Below are 20974 nucleotides of genomic sequence, written 5' to 3' on the forward strand. Positions count from 1 at the left end.
GAACGCACATGCGTTTCCAGGGATTGATAAGCCAATTGCATGCGTTTCTCTGGAAACGCATGTGCGTTCGGGCCAAGGACCGCGCCCCTGTACGCTACCGTCGCGTTATGAATGGACGCCTAGTGGTATGTGTGACTGCGGCCTAAGGTCCCTTTCATGTCAGAGTCTGATCAGGGTTTGGTCAGTGAAAAACTGACATTTTTCAACAAAGTTCAACACTTTTTAGTCAGAATTTGTTCAGTGTCTCACGTTTTTCACGCGCGTTTTCAATGCGTTTTTAACGCGCAGATAATGCATGTGAAAAGGACTCAGGACTGAGCTCTGTCTTTTCTATCGACGTGTGAAAAACGCATGGGACTTGCATGTGTCTCAGAGTGCGATGCGTTTTTAATGCGTCAAAAGCAACCGCAGAACACGCGCGTGAAATACGCACTGTGTGAAAGAGGCCTAAGACATTGTGGCAGTGACCCCCACTTTTATAACTTCCAGTGACCCCATTGTGGTTTTCTCGGGGTCCAGCAGCCGATCTCTGGAAGGAGTTTGTTCCGTTGCTTTAGGGCGTTTGATGTGAAGGACGTCCGGCTCGTAGACGCATCGCAATGTGCGGAGGAGCCATGTGTAAGTGTTTATCGCTGGGACACATCTGGATCTTATTAGCCCCCCCCCCTCCGGGAAGATCATGTGTTACGTGGGACGGGGGTGGCATGAAGGGGCCTCTAGTAATGTCTCCCCTTCTATATGTCACTATTCACTTCTGCGCAGCCGGTAACAGCAACAAAACATTAGATGAAGGAAAATGTATATTTACTTACGGCTTGTGAGGGAGGCAGAACTTCCTGTCCACACAGGATATAGGAGCAGCCTCCAGGGGGCGCAACGTGTGATGTGACAGATGGGGATTCTCCAGGACGGCTCCGAGCAGACAATGGAGGGGAGGTCACTGGACTGAGGGAGGAGTGATGGCGCTGGACTGTGCCGCTCCTCACTAATAGCACATACTGGACCCCACATGGAGGGAGACTTTGTGAGATACATGTGGCTACAATGATAAATACCCCCCATGTGTACATGCTGGGAGTTGTAGTCCCTCCATATAGCGTGTGGGCTCCTGGAGCATGCTGGGAGTTGTAGTCCCTCCATATAGTGTGTGGGCTCCTGGAGCATGCTGGGAGTTGTAGTCCCTCCATATAGTGTGTGTGCTCCTGGAGCATGCTGGGAGTTGTAGTCCCTCCATATAGTGTGTGTGCTCCTGGAGCATGCTGGGAGTTGTAGTCCCTCCATATAGCGTGTGTGCTCCTGGAGCATGCTGGGAGTTGTAGTCCCTCCATATAGCGTGTGTGCTCCTGGAGCATGCTGGGAGTTGTAGTCCCTCCATATAGCGTGTGTGCTCCTGGAGCATGCTGGGAGTTGTAGTCCCTCCATATAGCGTGTGTGCTCCTGGAGCATGCTGGGAGTTGTAGTCCCTCCATATAGCGTGTGTGCTCCTGGAGCATGCTGGGAGTTGTAGTCCCTCCATATAGCGTGTGTGCTCCTGGAGCATGCTGGGAGTTGCAGTCCCTCCATATAGCGTGATCGCTCCTGGAGCATGCTGGGAGTTGTAGTCCCTCCATATAGTGTGTGCGCTCCTGGAGCATGCTGGGAGTTGTAGTCCCTCCAAATAGTGTGTGATCTCCTGGAGCATGCTGGGAGTTGTAGTCCCTCCAAATAGTGTGTGTGCTCCTGGAGCATGCTGGGAGTTGTAGTCCCTCCATATAGTGTGTGTGCGCTCCTGGAGCATGCTGGGAGTTGTAGTCCCTCCATATAGTGTGTGTGCTCCTGGAGCATGCTGGGAGTTGTAGTCCCTCTGGTCACTTACCTCTTCTCTCTTCAATGTAGGACTCTCTCTATACACGTCCTCCTCAAATTCCAATAATCACGTGACTCTGGGAGTGTGATGTCACTGGAGGGGCGGGGCTCCTGCTCACTATCCACTAGTCATGTGACCCGGGGAGTGTGATGTCACTGAAAGGGCGGGACTCCTTGAGGACAGGAAGTAGCAGTGTGTATAGAGGAGAAGGGGAGGACAGAGACTTACATGTATCTACACCTATACTGTATACAGAGACATATATATATATCTACATACATAGTCATATATACACCCCACACCTATACTGTATACAGAGACATATATACAGCTACATACATAGTCATATATACACCCCACACCTATACTGTATACAGAGACATATATATACAGCTACATACAGTCATATATACATCCCACACCTATACTGTATACAGAGACATATATATACAGCTACATACATAGTCATATATACATCCCACACCTATACTGTATACAGAGACATATATACAGTTACATACATAGTTATATATATACCCCACACCTATACTGTATATAGAGACATATATATATACAGCTACATACATAGTCATATATACACCCCACACCTATACTGTATACAGAGACATATATATACAGCTACATACATAGTCATATATACACCCCACACCTATACTGTATACAGAGACATATATATACAGCTACATACATAGTCATATATACACCCCACACCTATACTGTATACAGAGACATATATATACAGCTACATACATAGTCATATATACACCCCACACCTATACTGTATACAGAGACATATATATACAGCTACATACATAGTCATATATACACCCCACACCTATACTGTATACAGAGACATATATATACAGCTACATACATAGTCATATATACACCCCACACCTATACTGTATACAGAGACATATATATACAGCTACATACATAGTCATATATACATCCCACACCTATACTGTATACAGAGACATATATATACAGCTACATACATAGTCATATATACACCCCACACCTATACTGTATACAGAGACATATATACAGCTACATACATAGTCATATATACATCCCACACCTATACTGTATACAGAGACATATATACAGTTACATACATAGTCATATATACACCCCACACCTATAATGTATAGCGCCCGGACAGGCAGGCAGAGACGGACTGGTACAAGAAACAGGCAGGTAGGAACGGATGACGGGAACACAGCAGGCATGGGAATGACAGGAATATGGAGGAACACTGGAATCAAAGAAACACTGGAAACACTGGAGGGCTTTCACTTAGCAGGAAACGATGCTGAAGATCCGGTGAGGCAGGAAGGGAGGTGCCGGATTAACCTACGCCAATCAGGAGGACGCTGGCCCTTTAAGTCTTAAAGAGCCAGCGTGCGAGGCCTAGATGGATAAGAAGCAGGCTTGTGGAGAGGTAACTCCGGACTGGGGAAGCAGGGGCCGCGACACAAAGAGGGGCATGGGTGTGCCCGCAGTCCGCAATAAGGATCGCGGGTACATCCGTGACAGTCTCTCCATCCTTGCGTCGATTATCGCTGGCTTAACACGATCACGGTTAAGAAGCACTACCCTCTGCCGTTGATTACAGAGCTCTTTGACCGCCTGCACGGCTCCAGGGTCTTCTCCAAGCTCATCCGGATCCGCAAGGCTGACGAATTGAAGACAACATTTAACACTCGTGATGGACATTTCGAGTACCTTGTGTTAGAGATTTTTATCTAGGGCCTAACCGCCCTGCATGTTGTACAGTGACCTCAAATATTTCATGGCTGCCCGGGGCTTGAACATAAAACCAATACACGTCAGTCTCTTAGTGTATGTAAAGATCTTCCTCCTCGTTTAATCACAGCTGCATGTATAAAAAGACAGAAAAATCAGCATTGGTGGGCGTGACAAGAAGATATGGTACTTGGATGCTATAGGCTTAGTTTAAATGTACTACAACCGCCCTCTAATACATTCTACAAAAAGTTAATTAATTGTGCTCAGTTCTCAGGGACCTTGTTCCCAGACATATTTATACAAATTTCCTGAGAAGAAGGAGATAAGCGGACTCCAGAATCCTAATATCATGCAGCATGAAGGACAGACTGGCTTCTCATTAAATGTCAAAGGGAATTAAGTTGGCAGGCGAGCAAACAGGTTACATAAAATGAAGTTTGAATCATGACATGAACTTGACAGTGGTCAGCGAACTTGTCCGCTGTATCTAAGATGGCAGACAGTCCCTTATTCTGGGATTTCTCAAATCAAGATGGCATCCGAAACCAGTGCGATCTCCTTAACACTTGTCATGCCTTTTGGACTCTGTAATGCTCCAGCTGTCTTCCAGGAAATCAATGACATCTTCAGAGATCTGCTGTACATGTGTCGTGGTATATCAAGACGACATCTTGGTGTACTCTCCTGACCTCGAGACCCACCAGTCTTGTGTACGGCAAGTTCTTGGCCACCTACGGGCTAATCGTCTCTATGCCAAGCTTGAGAAGTGTCTATTTCACCAGCGAAGCCTCCCTTTCCTCAGCTTACATAATCTCAGACAAAGGTCTCCAGATGGATCCTGCTAAACTGTCTGCAGTTATGCAGTGGCCGCATCCAGAAGGTCTACGTGCCATCCAGAGGTTCCTAGGTTTTGCTAGTTATTGATGGCAGTTTATCCCACATTTCTTTACTCTGGTGTTTCCCATCGTGGCGCTCACCAAGAAGGGCGCCAATCCCCGCCTCTGGCCCTCAGCGGCTGAAGATGCCTTCTGAAGGTTAAAGTCCGCCTTTGCTTAGGCTCCTGTTCTCACTAGGCGTGACACAGAGAAGCCCTTTCATCTAGAGATGTATGCATCTTCTGTAGGTGCTGGGGCGGTGCTCACCAAGAAAGGGCCTAAGGGCCGAACTCTCACCTGCGGCTTCTTTTCCCAAACTTTTTCTCCCGGAGAGAGAAATTATTCTATAGGAGATAGATAACTTCTGGCCATCAAGCTTGCCCTGGAAGAATGGCCATACCTTTTGGAGGGAGCTCGCCATCCAGTCTGCGTGTATATAGACCATAAGAATCTCCTGTATCTTCAGACAGCCCAACGTCTTAACCCTAGGCAAGCCCGTTGGTCCCTCTCTCAGGTTTCAATCTATTGATCCACTTTTGTCCTGCAGAGAAGAATATCAAGGCAGATGCTCTCTCATGCCTCTGATGTTAGTGTGGAAGAACCGACTCCTCAGCATATCATTCCTCATGAAAGGTTGGTTGTGGCCGCTCCAGTGGGCCTCTGGCAGCTCCCACCGGGCAAGACTTGTCCATGTCCGACCTGGCCTTCGGAAGAAGATTTGGGGACATTGCTCTTGTGTGGCTGGGCATCCTGGGGTGCAGTGCTCTGTAGCCCTCATTTCCCGTTACTTTTAGTGGCCAGATCTGGTCCAAGACGTGCAGGATTTTGAGGGTTCCTGCGCTCATAATAAGCCATCACGCCTCAAACCCGCTGGTCTCCTGATGCTGTTGCCGATACCCAGCTGCCCGTGGACTCACATGGCTATAAACTTTGTCACAGACCTTCCATCTTCCTCCTGTAATACCGCATCTGGTAACCAACCGGTTCTCAAAGATGTTCCATTTTATCCCGCTGCCAGGTCTGCCATCTGCTCCTCGCCCTTGCCAGCCTGTTCTTCACCCACATCTTTCATCTACTTGGACTTCCGTTGCACATCGTTTTAGACCGAGGGGTCCAGTTTGTCTCCCGCTTCTGGCAATCTCTATGTAATCAGCTGCAGGCGAAATTGGACTGCTCTTCTGCGTACCATCCACAGCTTAATGGACAGGTGGAGATGTTAAAGAAGATCCTTGATATGAAGATAGTGAGAGGGAAGCGGTTCTTCCTTGTTGACTGGAAGGGGTTCGGGCCTGAGGAGAGATCCTGGGAGCCTGAGGAGAATATCCAGGACCGTGACATCCTGCAAAGGTTTCTTCAACCCAAGAAGAGGGGAGGCCAAAGGGGGGGTACTGTCACGGGTGCTCCCACAGGGTTAGGTAATTCATTTTATATTTTAAACTTTTGTAAAAAAAATGGGGCATGCAATATTTGGCCCCTTAAGTTAATACTTTGTATCTCCACTTTTTGCTGTGATTACAGCTGCCGGGCGCCTGGGGTATACGGTCTTTTCAGAGACTGAAATTCTTGCCCGTTCTACCTTGGAAAAAAGCTGGAGCTCCGTGAGGTTGGATGAAGCGTTTGTGAACAGCAAATCCACAGATTTTCGATTGGATTCAGGTCTGGATGTAAACACCTGGATATGTTTATTTGTGAAGCTTATATGTAGATTTTGCTTTATGTTTAGGATCATTGTTATGTTTGAAGATAAATCTCCGTCCCGGTCTCAGCTTTTTTGCAGACTCCTGCAAACAGGTTTTCTTCCAGAATGGTCCTGTATTTGGCTCCATCCATCTTCACATCAATTTTGACCATCTTCCCTGTCTATACTGAAGAAAAGCCCAAACCGTGATGCTGTCCTTACAATGTGAGACAGTGGGGATGGTGCCCCCACCATGTGAGACAGTGGGGATGGTGCCACCACCATATTTGACAGAGGGGATGGTGACCCCACCATGTGTGACAGTGGGTATGGTATGTTCAGGGGGATGAGCCGTATTGCTTTTACTCCAAACATATTGTTTGGCATTGTGGCCAAAAAGTTGGATTTTGGTTCCATCTGACCAGAGCACCTTCTTCCACATGTTTGGTGTCTCCCAGGTGACTTGTGACAAACTTACACAAGAGTTTGAGAAATGGCTTCTCCTTGCCAGACTTCCATAAAGGCCAGATATGTGCAGTGTACGACCGATTGTTGTCCTATGGACAGACTCTTCCACCTCATCCAGAGGGATCATGGACCTCTTGGCTGCATCTCTGATCAGTCTTCTCCTCGTTTGCCATGAAAGTTTAGAGGGACAGCCAGGTCTTGGTAGATTTGCAGGGTCTTCCATGTCGATATAACGCTTGCACATGGGCTCCTTGGGATGTTTAAAGTTTGTGAAATCTTTTTGTATCCAAATCCTGCTTTAAACTTCCCCACAACAATATCACTGACCTCAAAATAGAGAAAAATATTTTCACTATGACCGGAGCTCCAAAGATTCTTCTTCTCCCTCTTATTTTATCGTAAAACTTCGATGAACAGCACCAATCTTCAATTTCTCCTGCTGAAAGTATGTCACCATTCAGACTAGCACCATCGCACTCTCATTCTCCTCCTTTATTATATTGTAACTGGAAGACAATATGCAGGCAGATGGTGTGGTACGTTCCAACAAGGTTAAAATTGATTCCAATTCATTATACTCACAAAAATCCAATAAAAATGCGCATATCACAAATTCACATAACGGGACGCTAGCTTTCTATCCGCCCGACCCAGGGTTTCGCCGGCAAGGCTTCTTCCGGGGCGTTGCCCCGGGAGAAATTGAAGATTGGTGCTGTTCATCGAAGTTTTACGATAAAATAAGAGGGAGAAGAAGAATCCTTGGAGCTCCGGTCATAGAGAAAATATTTTTCTCTATTTTGTGGACTTTTTCAAAGACTGTGTGGACCGGTCTTATACCGTGAGTAGCTCCTTAAGGGCAAACTGTGCACCACGAACCACTGTGTTAATATCACTGACCTGCCTGGTGTGTTCCTTGGTCTTCATGATGAAGAACCCTAAGACTATCGCAGAGGAGGTGGATTTATACGGAGACCTGATTACACACAGGAGGATTATTATACTTCTCATCATCAGTCATTTAGGACAACATTGGATCATTCAGAGATCAGAGACAGAACTTCTGGAGGGAGTTTGCTGCACTGAAAGTAAAGGGGCTGAATAATATCACACACCCCAGTTTCCAGTTTAATGTTTTTTTACAAAAGTTTAAAATAATCAGTAAATTTTGTTCCACTTCACAATTGTGTCCCACTTGTTGATTCTTCACTGAAAAATTTACAATTTTATATCTTTACGTTTGAAGCCTGAAATGTGGCTGAAGGTAGAAAAGTTCAAGGGCCTGAATACTTTCGCAAGGCGCTGTATATCGGGTCCATATTTGGTTATATTATTATTTTATATAATATTGTTGTCCACTTATGAATTACTTCAAGATTATATATAGCACTTTGTCACTTTAGTTTATGGAGCAGGGATGGGTCGGATCATGGCAATGTGCTGTGACCACACCTCTTGGAAGTGCCTGGTAGTGTTGGGTTCAGTAGGCAACTGTGTCAGCTGACCAGGTGTCACCGATTCCACACGCCACACGCCAAAACTTGATACGCGATGTGGAAGTGAGGACATGCTCACGTCATGGATGCCCTACAGGTGTGATTACTTCTCGCAATACCATAGTTTGTTGTGTGTGCTCATAATTACCTCCTGACCTGCCGCCATGTCCAAAGGTACGCCTACTTAGAATTTTGATTTGGATCGGGTTTTGGTTTAGACACTTTGGGAGAATGGTTACTTGGTGTCTGTGGGGGATATCATATTTCTCTCCAGATTCCATCTTGTTCAGCCAGGCGCCATATTGTTCACTGTCAGCCATCTCATGATTCAGACGCCATTTTGTGTAAACTGTTTAGAGATACTTTGTCCTCGCTGCTGTTTTCCTTGTCTTTTTCTGCAGCTCCTCTGCTTGAAGATCATGTTTTGACAAGTGGGAGCCTTCACGAGTACATTTAGTGATAAGACCCTGCTTCCCTTGAGTTTAGTGTTTTTCTGGTAGGTGGGTCAAAGACTGGGGTCTGGAGTAGCTGTGCCAAGTAGCCTCAACTCTGGCTACTCTACGCCCCAGTAGCCTCTTTACAAGACACTTCTTAAATACTTGTGCAAGCCATGTTATCCCCGAAAAAGGTGCACAGTCCGACGAAATTGCAGCGTAACCCTCAGTAAATGAGTTCCATAGTGTTTTCCTGTATCAGTAACTGATGTTTGCCGTATTATTATGTGATTTATTTTAATATTAAAGATTTTTTTTATCTATTTGGATGTTTCTTTGTAGGATTTGATTAAGAACGCATCCAGAGGTATTCGGCGAGGTGTTTTGTCTCACCATCTTTGTGACACAGTGAAGTCCAGTCTCTCTAGTCGAGGGCTTTGTACATGACCATTTACATGGAGTAAAGGACTTGTGACCATTACAGGGGAGGACAAGCCTTCATCAACACAATGGGGTAGATTTACTTACCTGGTCCTGTCGCCATCCCCGAGGTGCGTTCTCCGAGGAAGATTAAGTCCGGCAGATTCACCAACATCGTGCGCCCGAGTTCCTGCATCCGTCACTTCCCCGACGAGTCCATCGGAGTTCACCTTCTTCCCGGTGCATGTAAGTGTGTGTCTTTCGACACAATTTGAAATGTTAAATTCTGCGCGTAGTCCGAATCTGACTGACAGCCCGCCCCCCGATTTCTTCCGGCGCGCCAAAATCCGATCGCGTGCGATACAATCCCCGATTCCCCAAATGCGCTGCGCGGACCCTTAGTAATTGAGCCCCACTGACTCTGGATTAACCTTTTACAGAAAAATACAAGTTACATGGGGAAGGAACAATCATTCAATTTATTGTTATACGTTGGAGCAGCTTCTCCGTAACCAAGACACAGGAGGACGAGCTGCCGACAATGACAGGAGGTATGGAACAAAAGTCACCTATAAAAATTTGTCATGTGATCATTGGTACATTTACATTATCTAAAACAGGGGGAAAGACAAGTCGCACATCATGAATAGACACAAGTTGTAGAGTACATATACCTTATTGAAACTAAGGGGAAAAAAACTACAGGGGATAAAACAAAAAGCTAAAAACAAGAAAATGGGACGAGCCTGTAGGGCTGCAGCCCACCAACCGCCCTGAAGATTATGGGGCCCGTATCTCACCTAGACCAAGAAACGTGCTAAATAGTGGGAGGATATATAATGACAAGGTATATGTTAAACAAATCAAAAGTACAATAGAGATCGACAGTGCAAATGTTTTGGGGGTTATCCTGCTAAAAGGAAATGCATAGAACTATAACAAAGTCCATAAGAAACACGAGGGTTTTTTAGGGCTAATCCTCACGTCCCTGCAATATTTTACTCATCCGTGAAACCTGCCGTCTGCGCGTGCGCAGAACAACACAGCTCCGGCTTGCAGCTGCGGGCCTGCTGTTCTGCGCATGCGCAGACGGCAGGTATCATGGACGAGGGCATCTGGTAGGAGGGTCAAAGAGGCTACTGGGGTCTGGAGTAGCTGCGCCAAGTAGCCTCAACTCTGCCTCTTTACAAAATTTACATATTACGGAATTAAAAGTTAGTAAAATATTGCGAGGACGTGCGGATTAGCCCTTAAAAGGGCTATCTTCGCGTCTTATAGATGCACCTACCACCCAATCTACCTTTATAGGTAGATCCGTGGTGGTAGGTTCCCTTTGACTTATATGTATGCTGCAGCAGAAGTCATCCAAAGGACGGAAGTCCAGTAGACATCTTAACTTGTCTATACTCCTTACACTATAAACATTAACATGGCTTATCCTCGGAGCAAATTCTCAGATGTTTAAGAAGATGTGAATTCAGAACGTGTGAGTTGTCAGATGTTTTTGAAGATCTTGCCTTTTAAAAAAGCCTTTTCCACATTCAGTACATGGAAATCGCTTTTGCCCTGTGTGAGTTCTCTGGTGTGAAGCAAGATTTTCCTTTGAAGTAAAACATTTTCCACATTCCAGACATGGAAATGGCCTCTCTCCTGTGTGAATTCTCTGGTGTATAACAAGATAGGCTTTTGAAGCAAAGCATTTCCCACACTCTAAACAAGAAAATAGCTTCTCTCCTGTGTGAGTTCTCTGGTGTCGAACAAAATTTGATTTTACGTTGAAACATTTCCCACATTCTGAACATGAAAATAGCTTTTCCTCTGTGTGAGTTCTCTGGTGTATAACAAGATCTGCCTGTGTAGTAAAACATTTCCCACATTCTGAACATATCAATAGCTTCTCCCCTGTGTGAAGTCTCTGATGTCTAACAAGATTTGATTTTAAAGTAAAACATTTACCACAATCTGAACATGAACATGGCTTATGCTCTGTGTGAATTCTCTGGTGTAGGACAAGAGTTGATTTCTGACTAAAACATTTCCCACATTCTGGACATGAAAATGGTTTCTCCCCTGTGTGAGTTCTCTGGTGTATAGCAAGATTTCTTTTTGAAGTAAAACATTTCTCACATTCTGAACATGAAAATAGCTTCTCCCCAGTGTGAATTCTCTGGTGTATAACAAGATTTGATTTTAAAGAGAAACATTTCCCACATTCTGAACATGAAAATGACTTCTCCTCTGTATGACGTCTCTGATGTATAACGAGATGCGATTTGTTAGTAAAACATTTCCCGCATTCGGGACATGAAAATGGTTTCTCTCCTGTGTGAATTCTCTGATGTTTATTAACACTTGCTTTTGAAGTAAAACATTTCCCACATTCACTACATGAGAATGGCTTCTCCCCTGTGTGAGTTCTCTGGTGCGTAACAAGAGATGATTTTATATTAAAATATTTTCCACATTCAGCACAAGAATATGGCCTCTCCCCTGTGTGAGTTCTCTGATGTCTTTGAAGCAATTCTTTATGGATAAAACCTTTCCCACATTCTGGACATGAAAATGGTTCCTCTCTCGTGTGAATTCTCTGGTGTATAACAAGATATGATTTTGAGGAAAAAGATTTCCCACACTCTGAACAAGAAAATGGCTTCTCCCCTAAGTGAATTCTCTGGTGTATAGCAAGATATGATTTCTGAGGAAAACATTTCCCACATTTCGGACATGGAAATGGTTTCTCTCCTGTGTGAATTCTCTGGTGTGCAACAAGATGTGATTTCTGAGTAAAACATTTCCCACATTCAGCACATGAATATGGCTTCTCCCCTGTGTGAATTCTCACATGTTGATCAAGACTTGATTTCAGGGTAAAGTTTTTCTCAAATTTTGAAATTGAAAAAATATTTTCCTCTGGGTAAATAAGAAGATTTGATTCTTGACTAAAATGCATCTCAACTTTGGGATATAAAAACTGCCTGCTATCTCCATCATGTCCAACCACTATGGAAAGATGTGACTGATTGTCTTCTACTTGACCACAAGGAGATGAGGGGAGACGTCCATGGGAACCTCTTGTACTTTCATCTCCTGGAAAATATAACCAAGAAATCAGTATTGGAAGTTTTGTTTTTCTCCAGTTACGAGCAGAAGTAAAGCGACGCGTCTTTAAAATACAGTCATCTATGGATAGAAAACTACCAGCATCATGTATAGTGTCAGTATCAAACTAAGGTTCATAAAGGGAGCCTACAGGGTCACATTGGACCGTCCTCTGACAGCTCTCCGCCCTTCAATAGTGACCCATTAGTCTCCATTCCTGAACCCAAGTCCGTGATTCTGACAGTTTTGGTGGGAATTGTAGGATAGATGAAGTTCTATTTAGAACATTAAGGGTTTCTTATAATACATTATTCCTTACACTTAAGGATCAGGTTCTCTTATAGAAGAGTTCCCGAGTCTACAGGAAGGCTCTCTGGTGGAGGCCCATCCACAGTGATCTGAGGGTCGCACCACCATTGGATTCAGCAGACAGTTTAGCTATGAAACTGACTGGACTAAGAAGCACCTAAATTGGTATGGAGTCTCCTCTCGATTCTTCAACAGATGAGCAGTTGTGACCCTAATCTGCACATGAAGTTCTCATTAGAAGAACGCCGGGTCGTGTGAGCATTAGCTGAGCGGAGGCAGAGAGAGAGCAGATCTGCAGAATTAGTGGGGATCAGATGGAGCAAGCACAAATTCTAAAACACCAAGCCGGGTTTCCAGTGTAGAAGTGCCCTTTGAAACTCTGTTTGGACCACTTTCCGTTGATGGAAGAGGATGGCGACTTAGATTTGAGAAAATCTGCCACCAGTAACAACTGCCCCCTGACAAATGAGCAAGGTATCTAACCCCAGGACTGAAAGGCAAAGCCCCAGATGTCTTTTTGCCTCTACCCAGAGACAAAGATGGAGATAATGAGGCTATCACTCAGAAACTCAACCCAGAAGTGAATCGCTAAAAATGACGGACTCTACAACATGAACCAAATGATAGCTATGCTTATGTGGTACACATGAGAAGCAAAGTTCCTCACCCTCGACTTACATAGTAACTAAATATGCAGAAAATGTAAATAGAGCGCTAACCAAATTGTACGAAGAAGAAAATTGAATCGATAGTCATAACTGAGCATTATATAGTTTCCTCAATGCTTTCCACGCGCCTTTGTATCAAGTGGTAACTGACTACTTCTCACATGTTTGGGTAGCTCTGCCCATTAAAGATGCAACAATGCACTACGCCGATGACTGGGTCCCACCAGTTCTTGTTCCAAACAATCATAAAACCGTGATAAAGTCTGCAAAACTAAACAAGAGCTGCGCCCCAAGGACAAGGGTAACATTTCCCAATGCTTCAATGCTATATTTTATCTATTCCAATTGAATGCTTGAGGCTATATAAATTGGATCCTTACTAATTTTAATACCAAGATATGTAATATGAGATGAGGACAACACCACGCCTCTATGCCAAGAGGAGGAGACCCGTGACCAGGGCACTGCCTTTACCAACGCCATCAACTGACTCTTAGTTTATTTATTTTATAACCTAAAAAAGTGCCGAAGAAAGTGCACTTATCCAAAACTTTGTCTAATTGCATGTCACTGGGTTTCCCGACTCCAGATATTGCGGATGCCCGCTGGTACCGGTATTGGGCCAATTCTGTCTCGGTGGCTGGCTCAGATAACCCGGGCAGGATATTTGTACAAGATACTTAGTGCAGAGCTGCGGGAAGACGCCTCCGCTCACATTACGTGTTAGGCTCCGCCCCCGACAATTAGCATTTTAGAGGTTTCAATTGAAAGAAATGGGCGGATTATGGAGATGTTTCTGAGATGCCTGAGTTAGTCGATGGTGGAAAGACAAGTATTGGAAATATTAAGTTTCAAGAAGAGAGAGGACATGATGTTAGAGAAACAATCACTAGTGTTCTGAAGTAAGGCCGGGGTGATGTTACGTGCAGAAGTATACAGGTGGGTGTCATCAGCATAAATATAATAATGGAAACCAAGACTGGGGATGATTTTTTCCAAGAGGAGCAATATAAAGGGGAAAAGAGAAGAGGACTGAGCCCTGAGGGACCCAGAGAGTGAGAGGAAGATCCAGAAAAGGAGACATTAAGAGTACATCAGAGAGATAGGAAGAAAACTATCAGTGTCCTTTAGGCAGATAGAGCAAAGAATCCTGAGGAGGAGCTGGTGGTCCATAGTATCAAAAACTGAGAGACCCAGAAGAATGAGGAGAGAATAGTCACCTTTGGATTTTGCAATAAGGAGATCATTGGAAGCTTCAGAAAGAGCAGTTTCAGTGAAATGCACAGTATGAGCTCAGATTTTAGGCATTGAGGAGGGAGTTAGCGAGAGATAGTGGGTTAGTCGAGAATAGACCAGGTTTTCCAGGAGTTGGAGATAAAAGGGAGATTAGAGGACACTGGTCAGTAGTTAGTAGCACTGGATGTGTCCAGGGAGTTTCTTTAGTAATGAAGTAACAACCATATTCGTGAAAGAAGAGGGAAAGGCACCAGAAGAGAGAGAGAGTGTGTGAGGTGAGAAGTGACTGCTGGGAAGAAAGACTACACAAGAGGTGGTGGGGTCACTGATAGGTAGGTAGTGAGGCGACCTGACTGACTGGCTCAAAGAAGAGAGCAAACAGGATAAGGTACCGGAGAGGAGGGGATTGAATGCATTTAGAAATTATTTCCTGGTGAATGCAATCAATGTCATCTTTAGAGTAGGCGGCCAGATCTTCAGTCCCAAGGCCTGTGACAGGTGGCTGCACCTTTGGTGTTAGTAATGAGTGAAGAGTATTGAAGAGCCTATGGGGATTGTTAAAGTGAGGGTATTAGATTAGTGAAATAGACATATTTAGCAAGGTGAAAGGTCGTTATAGGTTCCGAGCATAATTTTGAAGTGTATAAAGTGTATAGAGGAGCATGATTTTCTCCATAGACGTTCGGCACTCCTGGAGTACTGCCGAAAGAAACAGGTTTTGTCTGTGTTGAAAATTTCAGATAGAGAGTTGTGCCATCTCATCTAGGGAGCTTCTGACAGAATGATTAGGTAGAAGATGATGTGGAACGGTGGAAAGGTGCATTGGGCAGCCCATAGCAAAGGCATATGCCCTGTTGGATTTCCCAGAGTGGATGAACGCATCTAGGCCTTTCGGGGACCCTGCAGGGTTCTGTGAACATGGGATTTTTGCTTTCTTGTTTTATGTAAACAGATCTACTTTCAGTGAGCCCCATTTCTGTACCTGGAAGTTTAGAATTTTTTGATTTATTTTTATTTGCTAATATAGGCCCAGGAAGTTTGCAAGAGAATATTTTTTGAGCTAACTGTAAGGGGTCCTTTAATCTTGTGCTTCCCAGGCGACGTAAAAAGCCCACTGTCGCAATATTGTTCGATAGAACCTTCATGTGATGGTTTCTTAGGAAAGAGTGGGCTGAATGAAGAATCTCCCCTGTCCTCAGTTCTCTGTAGTTTGAGTATTTCTGGCGAATAGACATTTCCCACAGACCTTGGAAATTCTGACCTGCTCCTCAACAGCGGAGACGGACAATGGTCTGGACAGGAACATCTGGAGTGTAGAATTCTGGTATGAAACCAACACCAGGCTACACAATGTACAGTCGTCAAGTCTCATGACTTTTCGTATGTTGCAGTAAGTTTTCTTCCAAAAATTGGATATCAATAAATTTATTCTGCTTTCTGATGGTAGGAAATAACACGGTCTGGTTGAGTGGAGAAGGATACCCAGAAATTTCTCTTGGGTACCCAAAGTTGGATTTCTCTGGGTTTACCATCCATCCTAGATCCTGAAGGGTCTGGAAAGTAACATCTATGTGGAGTAGAGCATGGAGACTGACTTGGCAGCTATCAGCAGATCGTCTTAGTATGGAGCAATTAAGTTGTCCATTTCCAGATCTGCACAACTAGTTCTAAGATTCCCTTTGTCAAAATTCTGGGGGCGGTTGAAATACTGGTGGCATGTGTACGAACGTAGAGGGCTATAATTCCGGATCGGTGGCAGCTAGAATCTAGAATTGTGTTTCTAGGTGCCATAGAATTGGAGATATTCACATTTAAAGTAAAAATTTCAGGGTGTGGCCAACTGCCGAATGAGATTGTGGCAATTTGGGCGAGATCCTCTGCTTCCACGGACAATCCTCTACCATCCAGTCCATAATGTGGGTCTGAGACCCCAGAAACGACAACCAACGCGTCAGCCTGTATCCCCGGCCTTGTCTGGTGGCGGTTCCCGATGCGCTGACTGGAAGTAGGTCGCTCACCGCTAGCTCCCAAAATAGCCCAAACCTGTATACAGCCCCAGAGGTACCATCCTGGCATCCATTATCCATCCATCAGGATGAATTGCTGCTGTGTTCCTCTCCCCAGTGGGTACCCTATAGTCGCTTCTATTGCTGGCAGCCGAATACCACACTCTGATACCCCAACATCAGTTCAGTAGTGCAGGGTGATGGATTGAAAGCCATCTATTACCTCCATGCATCGGGGGTCTAGTGATTATTCACTGATGTAAATCGGCAGAACCCCTACGCCTCCTCGCCATCATCCTGTGACATCCTGTGTATGGGTTTCTCGAAGGCCTCGTCGGCTGCGGATAAGCTGAAAGAATTTGCCCACGGCCCTAATCAGCAGGGCGCTTGCGCAGTACCCAACTTGGAGCGATCTTCAGCAGCTTCCCCTGCATCGGCCTCCTCTTCTGAGGCTCCTACAGAAGAAGCGCCTACTACGAAGGAAGTGTCACAACAGCTTCTGACAGCAATGCTAGAAACCAAAACCTCTATGACCACTAAGATTGATGACGTGAGGGTTGATGTTGGTCTACTCCATCAAGACCTTCAAAACCTCAGAGAGAGGGTATGCTGAAACCGCAATTCTGAACTGGATGACAGAATGGCAGATGTTCCTGATAATCTTAGAGAACTGTCTCGCAAGGTCTAGTTCGGGCACCAAAAGGCCGACAACCAGAAGAACAGGTCCCGGCGAAACAATTTGCACATTGTGGGCCTCCCCGAGAGGGATGAGGGCCAGAGACCAGCTGAATTTCTGAAGCGATGGCGTAGGGAGCTTCTTCCACGTGCCCATAGGGTTTCCTGCTAAGGCTTCTCCGCCTGGTGCCCCACCACGGCCCCTTTTAGCCCGACTACTAAAAAATGAGACACTACTTTGCAGTACGCCCTGGGTACAATGGGTTAAGAGCTTGTGCCATATGTATTCCCGGGGCGTTTCCCTATTGAACCACTCCGCCTTGAGGTGGGACCCCCAAAGAGTGCAAACAGACCCCAAGAGGTGATATGTATTTGTTTATGCCCTATTATTCTACAAGCCAATAGTACTGTTGGATCTGTACAATCCTCCCCCTGGCTCACTTCAAATGCTGCAGGGTGCAGTTACGTTTGCATCCCAGTAACCTGGGGCTGAATTTAACTAATGAGGAATTTAGTACTGCACCCTCATACAGATTGCTTCTCACAACTTGCCCTGCTCATGTCAAAAATTGTCTGGATCAATCTGTGGAGATCCTTTCACCCGTCTTGAAAGTCAATTTCAAGAGTTTACATACCATACAGTTATATTCCATGCTTCATCCAGAATTGACTATATGTTTGGCATTTCTTATATCCACGTTGATACGGCGGACATTACCCATCTGCCTATCTTCAACAAAGGCCTATCTTCGGGGGCTGCCTCCGCTCATCTATCTCCTTTGTTAAAAAATCCTTGGCACTGCATAAGGAGGAATTGGCCAGGGCCTCTAGAGAGGTGGAGTTGGCAAACATGGCAAACTGGGAATGCTGGCTTTCGTTGGGCAGGGATCTTACAGTGGTAAAGTGGTAGACAGCTAGACGGCTCCTCTTTGAAGCGGGTAATCAATCATGGAAACTGTTAGCATGGTTGTTGAAGAATGCTTCCTCCTCTCTCCCGATATTAGGTATTAAATCCACAACACGCATTCTATAGGGAGCTTTATACGATCTAGATTCTCCCATACAACTACTAAACTTGCTGAATATTTGGATGAGTTTACTTTTACCGGCCTCTCCCCGAGAGTGCTCAATTACTAGAGGCCCCCATAACCGAAGAGGAGATCACTGAAACTCTTCTATCTATAAAGGTAAGGCGTCAGACCCCGATGGTCTCCCTTAGAGGTCTACTTACAACATCTTGTACCGAGCATCATTTGATAGGGGTTGCCTCCCATCCACCCTCAACGATGCCACTATTGTGCCGTTATTGAAGCCGGGAACGGAGTCTGGCTCACGTAAGCCCATCTTGCTCCTTGACAAAGTATTAACTAAAATCCTGGCTCCTTAAGTAAAGTAATAACGGAAAGTATACATCCAGATCAGGCGGGCTTTATTCCTGGCAGATGCCCGTCTGATAATATTTGACTGGCCCAGGTTATTTCCCAGGTTGGGTGGTGGGAACAACAGGATTGGGCCTTGGCCTCGCTAGACAAAGCCAAGAAATTCAATTCAGTAGAATGGCTGTACCTGTTGGAAGTATTGGAAAGATTTGGGTTCAGACCCAAGTTCTTCAGGTGGGTATCTATACTGTACAGCTCCCTTACTGCCAAGGTACTGGTGAATGGTCTGCTCTCCCCCTCCTTTTGCCTCCATAGAAGGTACCAAGTAGGGGTGTCTCCTTTCACCGCTCCTGTTCGCAATTGCAAGAGAGTCCCTAGCCACCCGGATTAGCCATGATGCTGCTCTTTAGGACGTACAAGTGGGATCAACGGACACTTACCTTTACATCTGTGACTCATTCCTTTTAAAATTATGCATTATGTCCTATACTATCAGGAAGGTCTTCGCTTACCTGGTGATGTGAGGGGCTGGTGGTCCTCCATCATGATGTCCTTGTACTGGTCCTTGTGTCCTTCTATATACTCCCACTCCTCCATGGAGAAATAGACAGCGACGTCCTGACACCTTATAGGAACCTGACACACACAATGACACAGTCATCACCCAGACCCCTCCCTTGTGTTATTGTACAATGTCCCAGCATTCCCGGCAGCGCTCACCTCTCCGCTCAGCAGCTCAGTGATCCTGGAGGTAAGTTCTAGGATCTTCTGCTCATGTATCAGTGAATGAGGTGGAGGCTCGGTGATGGGGCTCTGGGTCCATCCTCCTGACACACGGGGGGTCACACACTCACCAGACGACTTCTTCACTACTGTGTAATCCTGTGTATGGGGAGACACTGATCACTACATAGATCCTAAGAATCCTTCACCTCTCCAGTCATTTCCCGCCGTTATTCCTAGACATAAGAGCCGTGTCCTGGAAGACTCTCACCTCTTCTGTTATTAACGAGATGATCTCCTGGGTGAAGTATAGGATCCTTGCAGCCATCTGGTTTTTATCTTTGGCAATCCTTGATGGACCCTTCACTATCCTTATATCCTTGCAGTGATCCTTGTGTCCTTCTATATACTCCCACTCTTCCATGGAGAAATAGACAGTGACGTCCCGACACCTTATAGGAACCTGACACCCACAATGACACAGTCATCACCTAGACACCTCCCTTGTGTTATTGTACAATGTCCCAGCATTCCCGGCAGCGCTCACCTCTCCGCTCAGCAGCTCAGTGATCCTGGAGGTAAGTTCTAGGATCTTCTGCTCATGTATCAGTGAATGAGGTGGAGGCTCGGTGATGGGGCTCTGGGTCCATCCTCCTGACACACGGGGGGTCACACACTCACCAGGCGACTTCTTCACTACTGTGTAATCCTGTGTATGGGGAGACACTGATCACTACATAGATCCTAAGAATCCTTCACCTCTCCAGTCATTTCCCGCTGTTATTCCTAGAGATAAGAGCCGTGTCCTGGGAGACTCTCACCTCTCCAGTTATCAAGGAGATCATCTCCAGGGTGAGCTCCAGGATCCTGGACGCCATCTGCTCTCTGTCCTTCTCCCGGATCCCTGGTGGATCATTGATGGAAAGGATCATCTTTAGAAGAAACCTCTGGGAGTCCTGGATCTATAGAACCTGAGGAAACATGACAAGAACTAAGAGCAAACTCTATATCAGTGGTGGCGAACCTATGGCACGGATGCCAGAGGTGGCACTCTGAGCCCTCTCAGTGGGCACTCAGGCACAGAATTCACCAGACAGGATTTGAGGGATCCTCCTGCAGGCCCAGGTAGCCCTGGACGTGAAGCATCTGGGTCTACCTGAGACTGCAGGAAGAGAAGGTGTGGACATGGTCAGATTATCTTGGCCCCACAATTCTTCCTGTTCATTGAGTTGTCAAGGGAAGCTCCAATGGAAATCTGAATCTTCCCACCTTCGGTCAACAATATTGGTGTCCTCAGGACCGTTGAAAGCTATGGTACAGTACGGAGCAAGAAGATTTTAATAATTTACTGCTAGAACTGCTGTGTTGGCACTTTGCAGCAAATAAGTGGGTCTGGTTTGCATTTTGGGCACTCAGTCTCTAAAAGGTTTGCCATCACTGCTCTGTATGAAGCAAATGTGTCCATGAAATCTATGATGTTACAGATGGGGATTCTCCAGAATGGCACCAAGCAGACCATGAAGGGGAAGTCACTGGACTGAAGGGATGAGTGATGGCGCTGGACTGTGCCGCTCCTCACTAATAGCAGATAGTGGACAGTGACATGTATGGGGACTTTGTTGGCTCAGCTATTGCCGCATGGGGCGCGGGGGGTTATTTGGCTATAATGATCTGACAGGTTCCTTCTCATTGCTATAATCCAGGGCCCAGAGTGTTAAATATCAATATAGATATTTCTTGCAATTCTTAATTTGAGAATTAAGAACCACGATGATGAACAATGTTTCAAAAAATCAGAAGCGAGTAAAGCTTGAGAGAGTGAACAGTCTTTGTGTTGAGTGGAGACAAGGAGACAAAGAGACAAAAGACTGGTGGTCGTGTCCAATGATGTC

At 45.5% G+C, this 20974-nt stretch overlaps 3 protein-coding genes and 1 pseudogene across 3 annotated transcripts in view; 1 reads left to right on the forward strand and 3 right to left on the reverse strand.

Annotated features, from left to right (window-relative positions):
• The window catches only part of LOC140119845 (uncharacterized), a 403197-nt gene extending 401272 nt beyond the window's left edge, over nucleotides 1-1925 (reverse strand). The window contains exons 1-2 of the mRNA XM_072139266.1: nucleotides 1856-1925; nucleotides 813-998 (exon numbers count right to left, since the gene is read on the reverse strand). The gene's annotated coding sequence lies outside the window, so the exon portion shown is untranslated. The remainder of the gene's footprint in view (nucleotides 1-812; nucleotides 999-1855) is intronic.
• Nucleotides 1-20023, reverse strand: part of LOC140119966 (uncharacterized) — a 72006-nt pseudogene extending 51983 nt beyond the window's left edge.
• Nucleotides 1-20974, forward strand: part of LOC140116889 (uncharacterized) — a 448339-nt gene that overhangs the window by 276912 nt on the left and 150453 nt on the right. The window lies entirely within an intron of this gene.
• LOC140119816 (uncharacterized) lies at nucleotides 9448-20028 on the reverse strand. Its single transcript, XM_072139220.1, has 3 exons — nucleotides 19904-20028; nucleotides 18872-19791; nucleotides 9448-12074 (listed from the first exon to the last, which is right to left on the reverse strand). The coding sequence occupies exons 2-3, from the start codon at nucleotides 18954-18956 to the stop codon at nucleotides 10465-10467; spliced, it is 1695 nt and encodes a 564-aa protein (XP_071995321.1). The 5' UTR covers nucleotides 18957-19791; nucleotides 19904-20028; the 3' UTR covers nucleotides 9448-10464.

The sequence above is a fragment of the Engystomops pustulosus genome, chromosome 2 (assembly GCF_040894005.1).
Source record: "Engystomops pustulosus chromosome 2, aEngPut4.maternal, whole genome shotgun sequence".
Classification (NCBI taxonomy): domain Eukaryota; kingdom Metazoa; phylum Chordata; class Amphibia; order Anura; family Leptodactylidae; genus Engystomops; species Engystomops pustulosus.

Bases quoted from the DNA above. Each gene is read 5' to 3' on its own strand.
- LOC140119816 (XM_072139220.1), bottom strand. From the start codon at position 18,956: ATGGAGGAGTGGGAGTATATAGAAGGACACAAGGACCAGTACAAGGAC. The intron at 12,075-18,871 runs GTAAGCGAAGAC...TATATTTTCCAG, and splicing joins CCAGCCCCTCACATCACCAG to GAGATGAAAGTACAAGAGGT.